The sequence below is a fragment of the Salmo salar genome, chromosome ssa03 (genome assembly GCF_905237065.1).
Source record: "Salmo salar chromosome ssa03, Ssal_v3.1, whole genome shotgun sequence".
Taxonomy (NCBI): Eukaryota; Metazoa; Chordata; class Actinopteri; order Salmoniformes; family Salmonidae; genus Salmo; species Salmo salar.
In genome coordinates, this window is record NC_059444.1 from 83,204,881 (window position 1) to 83,226,872 (window position 21,992).

General features: G+C 45.7%; 1 protein-coding gene across 1 annotated transcript in view; it reads right to left on the bottom strand.

The window, feature by feature from the left end:
• The window catches only part of LOC106601889 (CREB-binding protein), a 91,676-nt gene that overhangs the window by 58,030 nt on the left and 11,654 nt on the right, over positions 1 to 21,992 (bottom strand). The window contains 1 exon segment of the mRNA XM_045715637.1: positions 1,428 to 2,002. Within this exon segment, the coding sequence (XP_045571593.1) occupies positions 1,428 to 2,002 (575 nt within the window).

Genomic DNA, 21,992 nt, shown 5'->3' on the forward strand with positions numbered 1-21,992 from the left:
ATAGCATTTGAGGTATTGAAGTTATAGCATTTGAGGTATTTGTATTTCGCGCGATTCCACTGGCTGTTGACTAGGTGGGACACTTGCGTCCCACCTAGCCCAGGGAAGTTAAAAGTTAGTGTTTGAGCCAATCAGTTGTTATGACATGGTAGGAGTGGTATACAGAAGATAGCCCATATTATGGCAAGAACAGCTCAAATAAGCAAAGAGAAATGACAGTCTATCATTTCTTTCAGACAGAAAATGAATAACTTTGAAAGCTTCTTCAAGTGCAGTCGCAAAAACCATCAAGCGCAATGATGAAACTGGCTCTCATGAGGACCGCCACAGGAAAGGAAGACCCAGAGTTCTCTGCAGCAGAGGGTAAATTCATTTGAGTTACCAGCCTCAGAAATTGCAGCCCAAATAAATGCTTCACAGAGTTCAAGTAACAGACATCTCAACAACTGTTCAGAGGAGACTCCATGAATCAGGCCTTCATGGTCAAGTTGCTGCAAAGAAACCACTACTAAAGGACACCAATAAGAAAAGAAGACTTGCTTGGGCCAAGAAACACAAGCAATGGTGGAAATCTGTCTTTTGGTCTGATGAGTCCAAATGTTCGATTTTTGGTTCCAACCGCCGTGTCTTTGTGAGATGCAGAGTAGATTAACGGATGATCTCCACATGTGTGATTCCCACCATGAAGCATAGAGGTGTTGGTGTGATGGTGATTTGCTGGTGACACTGTCAGTGATTTATTTAGAATTCAAGGCACACTTAACCAGCATGGCTACCACAGCATTTTGCAGCTATACGTCATCGCATCTGGTTTGCGCTTAGTGGGACTATCATTTGTTTTTCAACAGGACAATGACCCAACACGCCTCCAGGCTGTGTAAGGGCTATTTTACCAATAAGGAGACTGATAGGAGTGCTGCATCAGATGACCTGGCCTCCACAATCACCCAACCGCAGAGTGAAGGAAAAGCAGCCAACAAGTGCTCAGCCTAAGTGGGAACTCCTTCAAGACGGTTGAAAAAGCATTCCAGGTGAAGCTGGTTGAGAGAATGCCAAGACTGTGCAAAAGCTGTCATCAAGGCAAAGGGTGGCTACTTTGGAGAATCTCAAATATAAAGTATATTTTGATTTGTTTAACACTTTCTTGGTTACTACATGATTCCATATGTGTTATTTCATAGTTTTGATGTCTTTGTTATTATTCTACAATGTAGAAAATAGTAAAAATAAAGAAAAACCCTTGAATTAGTAAATATGTCCAAACTTGACTGGTACTGTATATATAAAATGACCAATGTATTTACAAATGTATTTTACAATCACAAATCATAGGCCATGGCAATGTGTTTTCCTGACCAGACTAGTCAAAACCCTAGGTGCCGAGTGAAGCCAGACAGTAAACAGACAGTACATGCACCAACACTCACCTTATTCATGTTGCTAGCCTGCTGGGCGTTCATGGTGTTGTGAGCTCCCATCTGCCCTCCTCCCTGAGCCAGAGTCTCAGCCAGCACACTGCTGCCTCCCGGCCCCACGCCCCCCCCAACACCCTGCATGGCCTGGACCTGGTACTGCTGCAGCCCCAGCCTGCCCCGTCCTGCCGGCCCCAGGGCCCCGTTCATCACCTGGCCCGGCATCCCGTGTCCATGGCTGTTCATCATAGCCTGGTTGAAGCCCGCCATGGAGCCGTTGCCTTGTTGTCCGCTGCCGGGGCTTCCTTTCTGGGCTTGGTTGGGCGAGCCCTGGCCCATGGGGACTTTCCCCATCATGGGGCCCATGCCACCGGACCCAGCACCGCCCGCTCTCAGGAGCTCAGACAGCTGCTTGTGTTTGGCGGCAGCGTCAGGGACCATGGAGCCCAGGCCTCGGGGACCTCCTCCAGGCATTCCTCCTCCCCCGCCAGGGGCACCGTTGGAGGGCATGCCCATCAGGCCACCCAGGTCCCCATTGGGGATCAGCTCGTCTGGGAGGTCATTCTCCAGGTCGAACAGCGACACCAGGTCTAATGGGAGAAAATAAATGTAGTTTAGAAGGCGTGGTTTCTACACCTGTTCTCTCAGTAACTTTCAGTCATGATTTGTCTGTTGTGCTTGTTTGACAAGAAACTGGCCCCAAAAGGAAAACACTCATACAAATGAACAAATTACCATCAAAACCATTTCTACACTACGAACACCTTCTATACCTGTCATACTCCAACCTAGCAGATGCATTGCTTTGCAATTTTTTTTAAATAAGACTGCAGTGTCAAAATCGAATTGTTGCTGTCAACATTAAAATGAAGAAAGTCCCCACAGAACAGAATAGTATCCAATTCACAGATCGTCAAAACGGCAGTCAGAGTGAGATAAAGGCTTAGACCAGTTTACTATCAGCCTGTCTGACAGTGTTAGCCTGGCTGTCAAAAGTTAACAATTGTCCAAATATAGTCCAGGAACAGAACGGACGACAATCGTGCCTTTGCACGACACACAACCTACACAGCCCGACAGTCACACACACACACAGCCCGAGACACACACACACAGCCCGAGACACACACACACACACACACAGCCCGAAACACACACACACACACAGCCCGAAACACACACACACACACAGCCCGAAACACACACACACACACACAGCCCGAGACACACACACACACACACAGCCCGAGCACACACACACAGCCCGAGACACACACACAGACACACACACAGACACACACACACACACACACACACACACAGCCCGAGACACACACACACACACACAGCCCGAGACACACACACACACACACACAGCCCGAGACACACACACACACACACACACAGCCCGAGACACACACACACACACACACACAGCCCGAGACACACACACACACACACACACACACAGCCCGAGACACACACACACACACACACACAGCCCGAGACACACACACAGCCCGAGACACACACACAGCCCGAGACACACACACACACACACACACAGCCCGAGACACACACACAGCCCGAGACACACACACACACACACACACACACACACACACACACACACAGACACACACACACAGCCCGACACACACACACAGCCCGACACACACACACAGCCCGACACACACACACACAGCCCACACAGCCCGACACACACACACACACAGCCCGACACACACACACACAGCCCACACACACACACACAGCCCGACACAGCCCGACACACACACAGCCCGACACAGCCCGACACACACACACAGCCCGACACACACACACACACACAGCCCGACACACACCACAGCCCACACACACACACACAGCCCGACACACACACACAGCCCCACACACACACACAGCCCACACAGCCCGACACACACACACACACACACACAGCCCGACACACACACACAGCCCGACACACACACACAGCCCGACACACACACACACACACACACACACACAGCCCGACACACACACACAGCCCGCACACACACACAGCCCGACACACACACACAGCCCGACACACACACAGCCCGACACACACAGCCCACACAGCCCGACACACACAGCCCACACAGCCCGACACACACACACACACACACACACAGCCCACACAGCCCGACACACACACACACAGCACACAGCACACACAGCACACACAGCCCGACACACACACACAGCCCACACAGCCCGACACACAGCCCACACAGCCCGACACACACCCACACAGCCCGACACACACACACACAGCCCACACAGCCGACACACACAGCCCGACACACACAGCCCACACAGCCCGACACACACACACAGCCCACACAGCCCGACACACACAGCCCACACAGTCCGACACACACACACACACACACAGCCCACACAGTCCGACACACACACACACACAGCCCGACACACACACACAGCCCGACACACAGCCCGACACACACACACAGCCCACACAGCCCGACACACGCCCCGACACACAGCCCACACAGCCCGACACACACACACACACACACACACAGCCCACACACAGCCCGACACACAGCCCACACAGCCCGACACACGCTCACACGCACACACACAGCCCACACAGCCCACACAGCCCGACACACACACACACACACACACAGCCCGACACACACACACACACACAGCCCGACACACACACACACACAAGCCCGACACACACACACACACACAGCCCGACACACACACACACACACAGCCCGACACACACACACACACACACACACACACACACAGCCCGACACACACACACACAGCCCGACACACACACACACACACACACACACACACACACACACACACACACACACACACACACAGCCCGACACACACACACACAGCCCACACAGCCCGACACACACACACACACACACACACAGCCCGACACACACACACACACACACACAGCCCACACACACACACACACACAGCCCACACAGCCCGACACACACACACACACACACACAGCCCGACACACACACAGCACACACAGCCCGACACACACACACACACACACAGCACACACACACACACACACACACACACACACACACACACACACACACACACAGCCCGACACACACACACACAGCCCGACACACACACACACACACAGCACACACACACACACACACAGCCCGACACACACACACACACACACACACACACAGCACACACACACACACAGCCCGACACACACACACACACACACACACACACACACACACACACACACACACAGCCCGACACACACACACACACACACACACACACACACACACACACACACACACAGCCCGACACACACACACACACACAGCCCGACACACACACACACACACAGCCCGACACACACACACACACACACACAGCCCGACACACACACACACACACACAGCCCGACACACACACACACACACACAGCCCGACACACACACACACACACACACAGCCCGACACACACACACACACACACACACACACACACACACACACACACACACACACACACACACACACACACACACACACACACAGCCCGACACACACACACACACACGACACACACACACACACACACACACACACACACACACACACACACACACACACACACACACACACACACACACACACACACACACACACACACACACACACACACACACACACACACACACACACACACACACACAGCCCGACACACACACACACACACACACACACAGCACACACACACACACACACACACACACACACACACACACACACACACACACACACACACACACACAGCCCGACACACACACACACACACACACACACACACACACACACACACACACACACACACACACACACACACACACACACACACACACACACACACAGCCCGACACACACACACACACACACACACACACACACACACACACACACACACACACACACACACAGCCCGACACACACACACACACACACACACACACACACACACACACACACACACACACACACACACACACACACACACACACACACACACACACACACACACACACACACACACAGCCCGACACACACACACACACACACACAGCCCGACACACACACACACACACACACAGCCCGACACACACACACACACACACACACACACACACACACACACACACACACACACACAGCCCGACACACACACACACACACACACACACACACACACACACACACACACACACACAGCCCGACACACACACACACACACACACACACACACACACACACACACACACACACACAGCCCGACACACACACACACACACACACACACACACACACACACACACACACAGCCCGACACACACACACAGCACACACACACACACACACACACACACACACACACACACACACACACACAGCGACGACACACACACACACACACACACACACACACACACACACACACACACACACACACACACACACACACAGCCCGACACACACACACACACACACACACACACACACACACACACACACACACACACACACAGCCCGACACACACACACACACACAGCCCGACACACACACACACACACACAGCCCGACACACACACACACACACACACAGCCCGACACACACACACACACACACACACACACACACACACACACACACACACACACACACACACACACACACACACACACACACACACACACACACACACACACAGCGACACACACACACACACACACACACACACACACACACACACACACACACACACACAGCACACACACACACACACACACACACAGCCCGACACACACACACACACACACACACACACACACACACACACACACACACACACACACACACAGCACACACACACACACACACACACACACACACACACACAGCCCGACACACACACACACACACACACACACAGCACACACACACACACACAGCCCGACACACACAGCCCGACACACACACACACACACAGCACACACACACACAGCACACACAGCACACACACACACACAGCCCACACAGCCCGACACACACACACAGCCCACACAGCCCGACACACACACACAGCCCACACAGCCCGACACACACACAGCCCACACAGCCCGACACACACACAGCCCACACAGCCCCACACACACACAGCCCACACAGCCCGACACACACACAGCCCACACAGCCCGACACACACACAGCCCACACAGCCCGACACACACACAGCCCACACAGCCCGACACACACACAGCCCACACAGCCCGACACACACACAGCCCACACAGCCCGACACACACACAGCCCACACAGCCCGACACACACACAGCCCACACAGCCCGACACACACACAGCCCACACAGCCCGACACACACACAGCCCACACAGCCCGACACACACACAGCCCACACAGCCCGACACACACACAGCCCACACAGCCCGACACACAATCCCAGCTGCTGGAGATGCTAGCTTATTCTACCCCTTCCTCTTCTCTCTGCTGCTGGAGTGTGGCCCACATGCTAATCTAGGACTGAAGAACTGAAGAACTGTGCCAAGACTGGGTGTGTGTGTGTGTGTTTCTGCTCCCCTTGTTCAGTGCATAGAACTCCCAAGGCAATTCCTAAAAATAGCCTAGCCATGTACCTGGGTTTCCACTGGGAAAATGTGGCGCCTGACATTTGACTGGCAGCATTTTAAATGTACCTAACATTTTTTTATTTATTTACCGGACCCATGTGCATTGGGTGCGTAAGCCAATTAGGGCGTCCACCCACGGTGCTCAGAATGATATCTGTCAGAGGTCAGGACCTTGTGATACCAGGATGTAGGATGGGACATACACCTAACAACTTCAATTACTAATTTCTCTTACCAGAGAAAATAAATAATATTCACTGAGAATACATTTCAGTGTTCACCTAATAGCAGGAACAACTCCATCTAGTGGTCAGAACCTGGTAATATAAGGACGTATGACGCAAAAATAAACCTAACGATATCAATTACTAATTTCTCTTAACAGGATTATTATTTATTTTTTTTACTAAGAATACGTTACATAGGATGAAGCAATAGTCCGAGTCGCAGCTCCATACTACTTGTCTGACAGAGAACTGATCATATATACTCGTTGTTGGGGCGGGATTGGCAAGGGGTGTGGGGGTCCAAAGGTGACTTTGAACCATTTCATTGGATTCCTAATGTTTAACTCATTGGTATAAAAAGGTTTGGTTCAAATGCTAAGTACTATATTTATTAAATATATATTTTTAGGTGAAATTACACTATTGGGTACTTTGAAGCAAGGCAAGACATGCCTCATAAAACATTCAGGTTTCAAACAATTAAGTACGTTTTCAAAATACATACTGCAATGCTCATTGCAAAGTGCTGTGTGATGCACTGAAGCCTGCCTATCGTTGCCTGTGCATTTGAATGGCGAATTGAAAAGCGTGCGTCAATTACCATAGTATTTTTTTTTTATAATCATGGCCATCAAAACTGTTTTTAACAAGCAATTGTACTTAGAATTGTTGGGCAATGATTGGGCTTATAAAAGCACGTTGCACTCCAGCAGCAACAAAGGATATGTTGGAGGAGTTGTAGCAGCAGCTCTCGCACTGTCTGATAGATTTTCTTCTTCGGTTCTGTAAGCTGCGCGTGTTAGTGGTGCATGGGTCAGCTGTTTGTTCACCCGCACCCACCCGAAATTGCTAATAACCCATCCACAACCACCCGACTATATGTGATAAAGTGAAAATCTGAGGCCCACACCCAACCCTAACCCGCAAATATAGAAAAATGCACTCCAGGCTACAGTCAGACTGCAACACGATTTTCTGACGAAGTGCAGGATATTGTTTTGCCTGATTTAGACAATTTGGTAGGCTATTTGTTAGTCAACTTGACAAAAGAGAAGCTACGTTTATCTAATTATAGACATGTTGCCCTAGAAGACTAAATAAAAAACTCTTGCTCAACAGAATAATTTAATATATAAAGAGAATGAATGTTTCAAATGTAGTTAACGTCTAAAGTTCTCAGTCATCTTTCGCGGAGCAAAGACATTTAGGGACTGGGGAGAAAATACAATAAAGCCGGGAAAAAAACAAAAGATTATGCAAAATTTTCAAATTACATAAATTTGACCAGTTGCAAAGAAAAAGCTGTGAAAATGACCCAACGTGTTTCTAATAAGGTTTCAGTTGGCCTTAGATGCATATTGTGTGTGGTTGAAATACTAAAATCAGCTTTTATGATGAAGACAGACCTACAGATCATATCTGAGCATTGCATTCTCTCAAGATGCAATTTTTTTGCCTACATTTTGTCAATAATTTGACTGCAAGAAATAACTAATAACTCCTGCAGAATTAAGTAAGGCTATAGCACTATTTGCACGGGACCAAGTATTACCACAGAACGTTGGTTATGTATTTAATACCCCAGAATGCCCATTATTCCAGAGGACGATTCGATTTTGTTTTTCCAAACTCTCACCTGTAATTCTAACTTTAAAAAAAATAAAAAATGTTTTTTTTTTTTTACAGTTGACGGAAGCCTGGAAGTTTTTTTTCTAGGCGTGAAGATATTTCAACAAGTCCAGGTGATAACAGGCTACACTGATAACTCCAGCTTGGTTCCCAAGTTTCTAAACCATACCAAACCATCTTTGGTATAGTGTTGCCATAATATTTGAATTGAGGAAGTGTGATCATAATCATTTGGTTATTTTAGCGATCCGCAGTAGATGTCCTAAATGCCCCCAGCCTACAGATGAGAGCTAAACAGCAAACTTGCATTTGAAATGCGTTTTTAGGCTATGGATGAGAAAGTGAACTTGTTCCAAACGTTTATCCCGGTTGTATGCAGCTTTGCAATCTATTAAAAGCAAGGGTTGCATTAACTTAAGGTATAGGGACCAGTATTTTCATTTTCGGATGAAAAGCGTACCCAGAGTAAACTGCCTAATACTCGGGCCCAGAGTCAAATATTTGCATATTATTAGTAGATTTGGATAGAAAACACTCTGTAGTTTCTAAAACTGTTTGAATGATGTCTGAGTATAACATAACTCATATGGCAGGCAAAAACCTGAGAAAAATCCAACCAGGAAGTGGGAAATCTGAGAATTGTAGTTCTTCTTTTGAATCCCTATCAAAACTAGTGTGTCTGTGGGATCACGTTGCACTTCCTAAGGCTTCCATTGGCTGTCAACAGCCTTTAGAAACGTGTTTCATCCTTCTCCTGTTACTGGGCAGAAAATAGGAGCTCAGTCAATGAGTGGACTGCCTGGGACCAGTGAGTTGTTACTGCGCCTCTCCTTTTTCCTCTGTAATGAATACGCTATTGTCCGGTTGGAATATTAGCGATGTTTTATGTTAAAAAAAAACCTAAGGATTGATTGTAAACAACGTTTGACATGTTTCTACGAACGGTAATGGAACTATTTGACTTTCGTGTCTGGATTTACGCTCACGCGTTATGCCTTTGGATAGTGATCTTTGGATAGTGAACAAAACGGAGGTATTTGGACATAAATATGGAGTATTTCAAACAAAAAACATTTATTGTGGAAGTAGGAGTCCTGGGAGTGCATTCTGACGAAGATCAGCAAAGAGAATATTTATAATACTAATTCTGAGTTTAGTTGACCCCAGAACTTGGCGGGTATCTGTATAGCTTGCTTTGATGGCTGAGCTATGTACTCAGAATATTGAAAAATGTACTTTCTCCGTAAAGCTATTTTAAAATCTGACACAGCGGTTGCATTAAGGAGAAGTATATCTATAATTCTTTCAATAACTGTTGTAAATGTTATCAACGTTTATGATGAGTATTTTTGTAAATTGATGTGCTCATTCACCGAAAGTTTGAGGGAATACATTTTCTGAACATCACGCGCCAATGTAAAATGCTTTTTTTGAATATAAATATGAACTTTATCGAGCAAAACATACATGTATTGTGTAACATGAAGTCCTATGAGTGCCATCTGATGAAGATCAAAAGGTTAGTGAATATTTTTGCTGTACTTTTGGTTTTTGTGATGCATGTCCTTGCTTGGAAAATGGCTGTGTGGTTTTTCTTGAAGTTTATGTCCTAACATAATCTAATTTCATGCTTTCACCGTAAAGCCTTTTTGAAAAAGGACAATGTGGTTAGATAACGAGAAGTTTATCTTTAAAATGGTGTAAAATAGTTGATTGTTTGAGAAAATGAAATTTAGATTTTTGCTGTTTTGTATTTGCTATTCCATGCCATTTCACTGGCTGTTGAATAGTGTAGCCCATAGAAATTAAATATGTGCAATATTTGTGAATGATGCATTTGGCAATGTTCAATTCATTTGCACAAAACAAACAAAAGCATTCATTGTCAAAGTTAATACATGTAAGCCTTTCATATGTAAGCTATGCACAGGACTTCGTTCAATTTATCGAATCAGTTATTGTTTTCTTGCTCAAACCGCAAGCAACACTTGTAAAACTGACATTTCTCTAAAAACACAGGGGATGTCGATTCAAACAGGACTAGTATTATCAGAAAAACAGTAGGTTATTCTGGCTTGTCCAGATTTCAGTTTCCATTTAACCCATCTATACAGTAGGCTACAGTTCAATTGGACTATTTGAAGTCCCGTCTTGTGACTATTACATTTGTATAGTGTCTCACAATCATCACACATAACATAGCCAGCACTGCTATCATCCTTTTATCACCTCGCCAAATATTTTCCAAACATTACTTTTCTGACCCTCCCTTTTTATTTTTATTTACGAGATAGCCTAAAATAATGAAAGAAAAAGCTCAACGTAGCCTATAAACATTTCTAAATGTATAATAATTTAGAAATGTTTAAGTATTTTTTAAGGTATGGTTTCTCTTTACTCAACACATCCACCCTGTGGATATAACCGTGGGGGACTGCAGGTTAACCTGTTGGGGCTAGGGGGCAGTATTTTCACGGCCGGATAAAAAAAACGTACCCGATTTAAACTGGTTACTGCTCTTGCCCAGAAATGAGAATATCGATATAATTAGTAGATTTGGATAGAAAACACCCTAAAGTTTCTAAAACTGTTTGAATGGTGTCTGTGAGTATAACAGAACTCATATGGCAGGCCAAAACCTGAGAAGATTCCATACAGGAAGTGCCCTGTCTGACAATTTGTTGTCCTTCTGTTGCATCTATCGCAAATACAGCATCTGTGCTGTAACGTGACACTTTCTAAGGCTTCCATTGGCTCTCTAAAGCCACCAGAAAGTGGAATGGGGTGTCTGCTGTCTCTGGGCAAAGTACAGCAGCAGAGTTTGTAAGTGGTCAGCCTGGGGACAGTGAGACTGAGATGCGCGTTCACGAGACTTCTCAATTTTTTTATTTCAGCCTTTGAATGAATACAACGTTGCCCGGTTAGAATATTATCGCTATTTTACGAGAAAAATAGCATAAAAATGGATTTTAAACAGCATTTGACATGCTTCTAAGTACGTTAATGGAATATTTTGAATTTTTTTGTCACGAAATGCGCTCACGCATTACCCTTCGGATAGTGACCTGAACGCACGAACAAAACGGAGCTATTTGGATATAACTATGGATTATTTGGAAACAAAACAAAATTTGTTATTGAAGTAGAAGTCCTGGGAGTGCATTCTGACGAAGAACAGCAAAGGTAATCCAATTTTTCTAATAGTAATTCTGAGTTTAGTGAGCCCCAAACTTGGTGGGTGTCAAATTAGCTAGCCTGTGAAGGCCGAGCTATGTACTCAGAATATTGCAAAATGTGCTTTCGCCGAAAAGCTATTTTAAAATCTGACATAGCGTTTGCATAAAGGAGTTCTGTATCTATAATTCTTAAAATAATTGTTATGCATTTTGTCAACGTTTATCATGAGTAATTTAGTAAATTCACTGGAAGTTTGCGGTGGGTATGCTAGTTCTGAACATCACATGCTAATGTAAAAAGCTGGTTTTGATATAAATATACTGCTCAAAAAAATAAAGGGAACACTTAAACAAAACAATGTAACTCCAAGTCAATCACACTTCTGTGAAATCAAACTGTCCACTTAGGAAGCAACACTGACAATAAATTTCACATGCCGTTGTGCAAATGGAAAAGACAACAGGTGGAAATTATAGGCAATAAGCAAGACACCCCCAATAAAGGAGTGGTTCAGCAGGTGGAGACCACAGACCTCAGTTCCTATGCTTCCTGGCTGATGTTTTGGTCACTTTTGAATGCTGGCGGTGCTTTCACTCTAGTGGTAGCATGAGACGGAGTCTACAACCCACACAAGTGGCTCAGGTAGTGCAGCTCATCCAGGATGGCACATCAATGCGAGCTGTGGCAAGAAGGTTTGCGGTGTCTGTCAGCGTAGTGTCCAGAGCATGGAGGCGCTACCAGGAGACAGGCCAGTACATCAGGAGACGTGGAGGAGGCCGTAGGAGGGCAACAACCCAGCAGCAGGACCGCTACCTCCGCCTTTGTGCAAGGAGGAGCAGGAGGAGCACTGCCAGAGCCCTGCAAAATGACCTCCAGCAGGCCACAAATGTGCATGTGTCTGCTCAAACGGTTAGAAACAGACTCCATGAGGGTGGTATGAGGGCCCGACGTCCACAGGTGGGGGTTGTGCTTACAGCCCAACACCGTGCAGGACGTTTGGCATTTGCCAGAGAACACCAAGATTGGCAAATTCGCCACTGGCGCCCTGTGCTCTTGGCCCTGGGTTCCTCCTAATGCAAGACAATGCTAGACCTCATGTGGCTGGAGTGTGTCAGTAGTTCCTGCAAGAGGAAGGCATTGATGCTATGGACTGGCCCGCCCGTTCCCCAGACCTGAATCCAATTGAGCACATCTGGGACATCATGTCTCGCTCCATCCACCGCCACGTTGCACCACAGACTGTCCAGGAGTTGGCGGATGCTTTAGTCCAGGTCTGGGAGGAGATCCCTCAGGAGACCATCCGCCACCTCATCAGGAGCATGTCCAGGCGTTGTAGGGAGGTCATACAGGCATGTGGAGGCCACACACACTACTGAGCCTCATTTTGACTTGTTTTAAGGACATTACATCAAAGTTGGATCAGCCTGTAGTGTGGTTTTCCACTTTAATTTTGAGTGTGACTCCAAATCCAAACCTCCATGGGTTGATAAATTGGATTTCCATTGATTATTTTTGTGTGATTTTGTTGTCAGCACATTCAACTATGTAAAGAAAAAAGTATTTAATAAGATTATTTCTTTCATTCAGATCTAGGATGTGTTGTTTAAGTGTTCCCTTTATTTTTTTGAGCAGTGTATGAACTTGATTGAACAAAACATGCATGTATTGTATAATGTCCTAGGAGTGTCATCTGATGAAGATCAAAGGTTAGTGCTGCATTTAGCTGTGGTTTTGGTTTTTGTGACATATATGCTAGCTTGAAAAATGGGTGTGTGATTATTTCTGGCTGGGTACTCTCCTGATATAATCTAATGTTTTGCTTTCGCTGTAAAGCCTTTTTGAAATCGGACAATGTGGTTAGATTAACGAGAGTCTTGTCTTTAAAATGGTGTAAAATAGTCATATGTTTGAGAAATTGAAGTTATAGCATTTGAGGTATTTGTATTTCGCACCACGCGATTCCACTGGCTGTTGACTAGGGCGGGACGCAAACGTCCCACCTAGCCCATAGAAGTTAAGAGTCAACACGCACTTCGCAAGTGCCTGTGTGATAACTAATACAAACACGTGCCAATTTAATTCCACTAAATTATGCAAATGAACCTATAGACCGATCAGCATGACCGGTCAAATGAATTTACATGGACTTGTATTTCCATCAATGAATAGGCTAAAAAGCATTATTTTGCAATGGGATTTTTTTTTTTTCATCCAGACAATTCACCTGTGCCCATTTTATTTATCTGTTTTCATTTTTTGTTGTTGCAAAAGCCAGCTATTAACGACTAACACCCTGCCGTGTAGCCCATTCGCACACCTTACCATCCCAACTCCACAGCCCCAACACATTACCGTCTCTCTGCTGTAATAACAGCTGTATACCCCAACAATAACTGATACATGACAACGACAATGACTTTACTGTATCCGTTAGGAAGTTGTTTGTGTGTCATACATGTCTGAGGGGAGAGGTTGCACTGTGTTTCAACTAATAGGCTAACAATACCAAGCCTCATTAACTGTAGTAGTGCTGAAGAGGGGTTGAGTAGGTGAGGAGGTTCTCCAAGGGGACAGTTGAACCACTTCATGACAACTCTGGCCTTGCTGTGTCTGACAGCAGTGAGAAGTCAGTCACATAGTGAAGCTGTGCCTGAAATGAATCGGCACTGGGGCCTGGGTCGTGTTATTAGGGCACCCGGTAGCAAAACATTTTGCAATGGATAATAAAAACAAAAACCAAAAAAACATATTGGACAAGTTCATATAGCACCTCCATCTTTCACTCAGTTGGAGCTTTTTTGTCCAAGTGAACCCGGCCCAGGACTGGACGGACCAGAGCGGGGGAACTCAAGAATAATTATGTGCGTGTATGCAGAAAAGGGTGACTGACATACAAGAGCCTGGGCCTCTCCAGTCGCCAGAGCAGCAGGGAGCATTCTTGTGGCTGGAAAGGGCCTTTGGGAGGAATGAACTCTGAGCGCTGAGTAAACACAGCACACACACACAAATAGAGAGCACTAATGAGGCCTAGAGTCCAAATCACATGCTCATGTCAAGGTCCTGCACGTGAGGGTGTGTGTGCACGCTCAGAAAAAGATAACAATGGCATGAGGCAAACCGTCGCACGCCCAGCGCAGTGCCTTGACTGTCAGGTTCTCAAGTTGGAGAGATCCTCCCTCTTCCAGAGTGGGAGCGCCTGAACAGGTTGCCAGGTTGTAATGGGATAGTCTGTTAGTGAGAGAGACCAGTGCTGTCAGAGAACTCGAATGAAGATTTACGGTCAGTTTAGCGATTGAGCTTGACACTACTTAACCCCTTTATTAATTTGGCCGACAGTCACTGAATAATAATATCAATAATTGCCATTTAGTAGACGCTTTTTTCCAAAAAGACTTAGTCATAGGTGGTCACATGGGTGGTCCCAGGAATTGAACCCATGTTCCTGGCATTGCAAGCACCATGCTCTACCAACTGAGCTACAGAGGACAGAGGACTTACAGAAAGAGAGACCAGCTGTAGTACCAGCATTCTGATTGACCATTCATCCATCTGACAACCATTTATTTTTAACGTTCCATGGGCGAGAAGCCAAAAACCATCCAGGAGACAGCAGAATGCCAAGTGTGTCCAGGCGGGACATAAAAGTAGAAGTCATCAAAAATCCTGAGAGTCCTCAAGGTTGTAGAAACTTAAGTGTGTCGGCTGGGCCACGACATGATGATTCACCCTGGTCTTTGTTACGACTGAAGCTGAACATCCTCTATTAGATACACTCCAACCTGAGAGGTAAAAACAGTCAGGTTTCAGCACGCAGGCTGGGGGAGACACTCTGGTCCACGGACCGGTCAGAGAGAGGGAGACACTCTGGTCCACGGACCGGTCAGAGAGAGGGAGACATTCTGGTCCACGGACCGGTCAGAGAGAGGGAGACACTCTGGTCCACGGACCGGTCAGAGAGAGGGAGACACTCTGGTCCACGGACCGGTCAGAGAGAGGGAGACACTCTGGTCCACGGACCGGTCAGAGAGAGGGAGACACTCCTCAGCCACGGCTCCATTAACCTGTTTGGGCTAGGGGGCAGTATTGAGAATTTTGGAAAAAATATGTGCCCGTTTTTAACTGCCTCCTACACCAACTCAGAAGCTAGAATATGCATATTATTGTTCAGGTTTGGATAGAAAACACCCTAAAGTTTCTAAAACTGTTTGAATGGTGTCTGTGAGTATAACAGAACTCCTATGGCAGGCAAAAACCTGACAAGGTTTCATGCAGGAAGTGGCCTGTTTGACAAGGAGTCGTGCGTCTTGCATCTGTTTATTGAAGAGTAAGGATCTTAGCTGTAACGTGACAATTCCCAGGGCTCCAATAGGCTCTCAGGACCCGGGAAAATCATGAAGGTTGACGAGGCAGCCTCAGGCTGAAACAGATTATCACCTTATCCAAGTGTCCCATTAGGTGACAATGGAATGAGGCGCGTGCGCGATTAGCCCCCGTGGAGTATTTTAATTCGGCTGTTTAGTTTATTGCAGATTCCCGGTCGGAATATTATCGCTTTTCTACGAGATAAATGGCATAAAAATTGGTTTTAAACAGCGGTTGACATGCTTCGAAGTACGGTAATGGAATATTTAGACATTTTTTGTCACGCCATGCGCCATGCGCGCGACCGTGGATTACCATTTGTATAGTGTCTAGAACGCACAAACAAAATGACGCTATTTGGATATAACTATGGATTATTTGGGACCAAACCTACATTTGTTATTGAAGTAGAAGTCCTGGGCGTGCATTCTGACGAAGAACAGGAAAGGTAAGAACATTTTTCTTATAGGAAATGTTATTATGGTGAAGGCTAATCTTGCCGGGTGTGTAAATAGCTAGCCGTGATGGCTGGGCTATGTACTTAGAATATTGCAAAATGTGCTTCATCCGAAAAGCTATTTTAAAATCGGACATATCGAGTGCATAGAGGAGTAATGCATCTATAATTCTTAAAATAATTGTTATGCTTTTTGTGAACGTTTATCGTGAGTAATTTAGCAAACTGTTAGTAAATTCCCCGGAAGTTTGCGGGGGGTATGCTTTTTCTGAACGTCACATGCTAATGTAAAAAGCTGTTTTTTGATATAAATATGAACTTGATTGAACAGACATGCATGTATTGTATAACATAATGTCCTAGGTGTGTCATCTGATGAAGATCATAAAAGGTTAGTGCTGCATTTAGCTGTGGTTTGGGTTTTGGTGACATTATATGCTAGCTTGAAAAATGGGTGTCTGATTATTTCTGGCTGGGCACTCTCCTGACATCATCTAATGTTTTGCTTTCGTTGTAAAGCCTTTTTGAAATCGGACAGTGTGGTTAGATAAACGAGAGTCTTGTCTTTAAATAGCTGTAAAATAGTCATATGTTTGAGAAATTGAAGTAATAGTATTTCAAACGATTCAAAAATCGCGCCACTGGATTAGACTGGCTGTTACGTAGGTGGGACGAATTCGTCCCGCCTAGCCCATAGAGGTTAAAACACCTGAGCCTCAGCCATACTCCACTGACAGGCTTTATTTGCCCTGCCTACTGATCTGCCTGGACTCAAGCCGGGTTAGAATGAGACTTCTCTAGTTCAGCTTCACTGAAACAGTTAGTCTACCTCAGCCTTGTTGCATATGACAGCAGACAGTCTACCTCAGCCTTTTTGCATATGACAGCAGACAGTCTAGTGAAGCCAAGCCTGAAATGAGAGGCCTCAAATGCATTGCTCTGAGCAGGAGAGTTGAGAAGAACTCAGTGTGTTTCTGTACCTGCCAATATCCCTCAGTATTATCCCTTCTGAGGGATCCTGACTCGCCCCTACTGACACTGACCTTAGGGCAGTTTGGCATTCCCACCAGTTACAGTTAGAATTTGGAGAGGGTAAACTGTTCCTATCTGTGCTTAAGGGGCCAGGCAAATCCTTCCTCTTGCTCCTGACAGCCGACTCAGGCAGCGGAGGGGTAGGGAGAAAAAGACATAGATCGTGGCGCTAATGGGACTGATTAGATTTAATGGTTCAGACTACACACAGCCGGGAGAATTTAGCATGCAGAAGCCACCACTGCCGCCTCAGCAGCAGCGTACGCCAGAACGGCCAATTAGCTGCTGGCGTCGCAGCATTCAGCGCCGGTCAAAGGGGACGGAGCAAAGTGAGTCTCCAAGCCGAGATAAGACCTCGCCTTCACACACACACACACATCTCCCAAAGGTTACCAGGCAAAGGGGGATAAACACTGCAGAGTTACCAATACCTCAACCATACACAGCTCTTAGCTAGCCTAGCTCAGAGAGCAAACAGTGGGCCAAGACTTAAGAAAAAAATAAAAGTTTATATTAGGCTAAAGTTTATTTGTTTAATTTTTTTTACACCAAATTTAAAAAAAGCAGGACAAACATCCATATTCAAATTTAAGACAAATGCAAATAAAAAACACCTGATTTGACCAATTTGACCAGCATTCAACACCATAGTGTCCTACAAGCGCATCATTAAGGTTGAAGCCCTGGGTCTCAAACCCGCCCTGTGTAATTGGGTCCTGGACTTTTTGACGGGCCGCCCCAAGGTGGTGAAGGTAGGAAACAACATCTCCACTCCGCTGATCCGCAACACTGGGGCCCCACAAGGGTGCGTGCTCAGCCCCCTCCTGTACTCCCTGTTCACCCATGACTGCGTGGCCATGCACGCCTCCAACTCAATCATCAAGTATCCAGACGACAACAGTAGTGGGCTTGATCAACAACGACGAGACAGCCTACAGGGAGGTGGTGAGGGCACTCGGAGTGTGGTGTCAGGAAAACAACCTCTCACTCAACGTCAACAAAACAAAGGAGATGATCATGGACTTCAGGAAACAGCAGAGGGAGCACCCCCCTATCCACATCGACGGGACATCAGTGGAGAAGGTGGAAAGTTAAGTTCCTCGGCGTACACATCACGGACAAACTGAAATGGTCCACCCACATAGTGTGGTGAAGGTGGCGCAACAGAGCCTCTTCAACCTCATGAGGCTGAAGAAATTTGGCTTGGCACCTAAAAGCCTCAAACTTTTACAGATGCACAATCGAGAGCATCCTGTCGGGCTGCATCACCGCCTGGTATGGCAATTGCACCACCCTCAACCGCAAGGCTCTCCAGAGGGTGGTGCGGTTCGCACAACGCATCACCGGGGGCAAACTACCTGCCCTCCAGGACACCTACAGCACCCAATGTCACAGGAAGGCCAAAAAGATCATCACGGACAACAACCACCCGAGTCACTGCCTTTTCACTCCACTACCATCCAGAAGGAGAGGTCAGTACAGGTGCGTCAAAGCTGGGACCGAGAGACTGAAAAACAGCATCTCTCAAGGCCATCTGACTGCTAAACAGCAATCACTAACTCAGAGAGGCTGCTGCCTGCATACAGACTCGAATCATTGGCCACTTTAACCTGTTAGGGCTAAGGGGCAGTATTGACACGGCCGGATAAAAAAACGTACCCGATTTAGTCTGGTTACTACTCCTGCCCAGTAACTAGAATATGCATATAATTGGCTTTGGATAGAAAACACCCTAAAGTTTCTAAAACTGTTTGAATGGTGTCTGTGAGTATAACAGAACTCATATGGCAGGCAAAAACCTGAGAAGATTCCTTACAGGAAGTGCCCTCTCTGACAAGATCTTGTTCTTCTTGTCTCTGTTTATTGAAGACTGAGGATCTTTGCTGTAACGTGACACTTCCTACGGCTCCCATAGGCTCTCAGAGCCCGGGAAAAAGCTGAATGATATCGAGGCAGCCCCAGGCTCAAACACATTATCGCGTTCGGATAGTGGCCGGTCAGAGTACTCAGACTCAGGCTCGTCCACGAGATGTTTTTATTTTCTCTCTTTTTGTACGTATACACGCTTTCCCGGTCGGAATATTATCGCTTTTTTATGAGAAAAATGGCATAAAAATTGATTTTAAACAGCGGTTGACATGCTTTGAAGTACAGTAATGGAATATTTAGAATTTTTTTGTCACGAAATGCGCCATGCTCGTCACCCTTATTTACCCTTTCGGATAGTGTCTTGAACGCACGAACAAAACGCCGCTATTTGGATATAACAATGGATTATTTGGGACCAAACCAACATTTGTTATTGAAGTAGAAGTCCTGGGAGTACATTCTGACGAAGAACAGCAAAGGTAATAACATTTTTCTTATAGTAAATCTGACTTTGGTGAGTGCTAAACTTGCTGGGTGTCTAAATAGCTAGCCCTGTGATGCCGGGCTATCTACTTAGCACATTTTGCAATATTCTTTCACCGAAAAGCTATTTTAAAATCGGACATATCGAGTGCATAGAGGAGTTCTGTATCAATAATTCTTAAAATAATTGTTATGTTTTTTGTGAACGTTTATCGTGAGTAATTTAGCCAATTCACCGGCAGTGTTCGGTGGGAATGCTAGTCACATGCTAGTCACATGCTAATGTAAAAAGCTGGTTTTTGATATAAATATGAACTTGATTGAACAAAACATGCATGTATTGTATAACATAATGTCCTAGGGTTGTCATCTGATGAAGATCAAAGGTTAGTGCTGCATTTAGCTGTGGTTTGGGTTTATGTGACATTATATGCTAGCTTGAAAAATGGGTGTCTGATTATTTCTGGCTGGGTACTCTGCTGACAATCTAATGTTTTTCTTTCGTTGTAAAGCCTTTTTGAAATCGGACAGTGTGGTTAGATTAACGAGAGTCTTGTCTTTAAAATGGTGTAAAATAGTCATATGTTTGAAAAATTTAAGTTTTTGCATTTTTGAGGTAGTTGAATATCGCGCCACAGGATTACACTGGCTGTTGAGTAGGTGGGACGCAAGCGTCCCACCTAGCCCAGAGAGGTTAATAAATGGATCACTAGTCACTTTAAATAATTCCACTTTAATGTTTACACATCGTACATTACTCATCTCATATGTATATACTGTATTTTATACCATCTACTGCATCTTGCCCATGTTGCTCGGTCATTGCTCATCCATATATTTATATGTACATATGCTTATTCCATCCCTTTAGATTTGTGTGTATTAGGTAGTTGATGGGGAATTGTTAGATTACTTGTTAGATATTACTGCACTGTCGGAACTTGAAGCACAAGCATTTCGCTACACTCGCATTAACATCTGCTAACCATGTGTATGTGACCAATACAATTTGATGGTCATTGATTTCATTTGTATATTTCTTCCATGCATCTGACAAGTAACAAATCAATCACCAGCTACAATGGTCAGAATCTATCAGAGATACTGGGACCTTTTTGTGTCAGTTAAAAGACAACGCCACGCGCACACACACGGCGAGATGAGAGCTAATTTAACAGGACACCTACACCTCACCAGTCTGGTATGCTTTCCTTTAAAATCACATTTAATGCCAAATTTCAAAAATGGAGGAGGGGGGAGATCAGTCGTCCCAGTTTGTTTGTTCAGCTTTGATTGGAGAGAGACTGTGGTGTAAAAACTTCAATACTGTGCTTTATAAGACTGAGGTGTGATGACTTCAAGATGTGGAGAATTAGTGGCGCGCTGCAATCCATTTGCTGAATCGCCTTTATGAACAAACCACAGCCAGCCATTCAAGAAAAACAAGGGGTGAACAATCTGAGACAGTGTTAAACTACGCAGTCTTTGAGAGGTCTGAGCTGCAGAGGTGACCGTTTTCTTTCTCTCGCAGCCCTTTAACAGAGACGAGGTTTAAATGAAAAATGCCCAC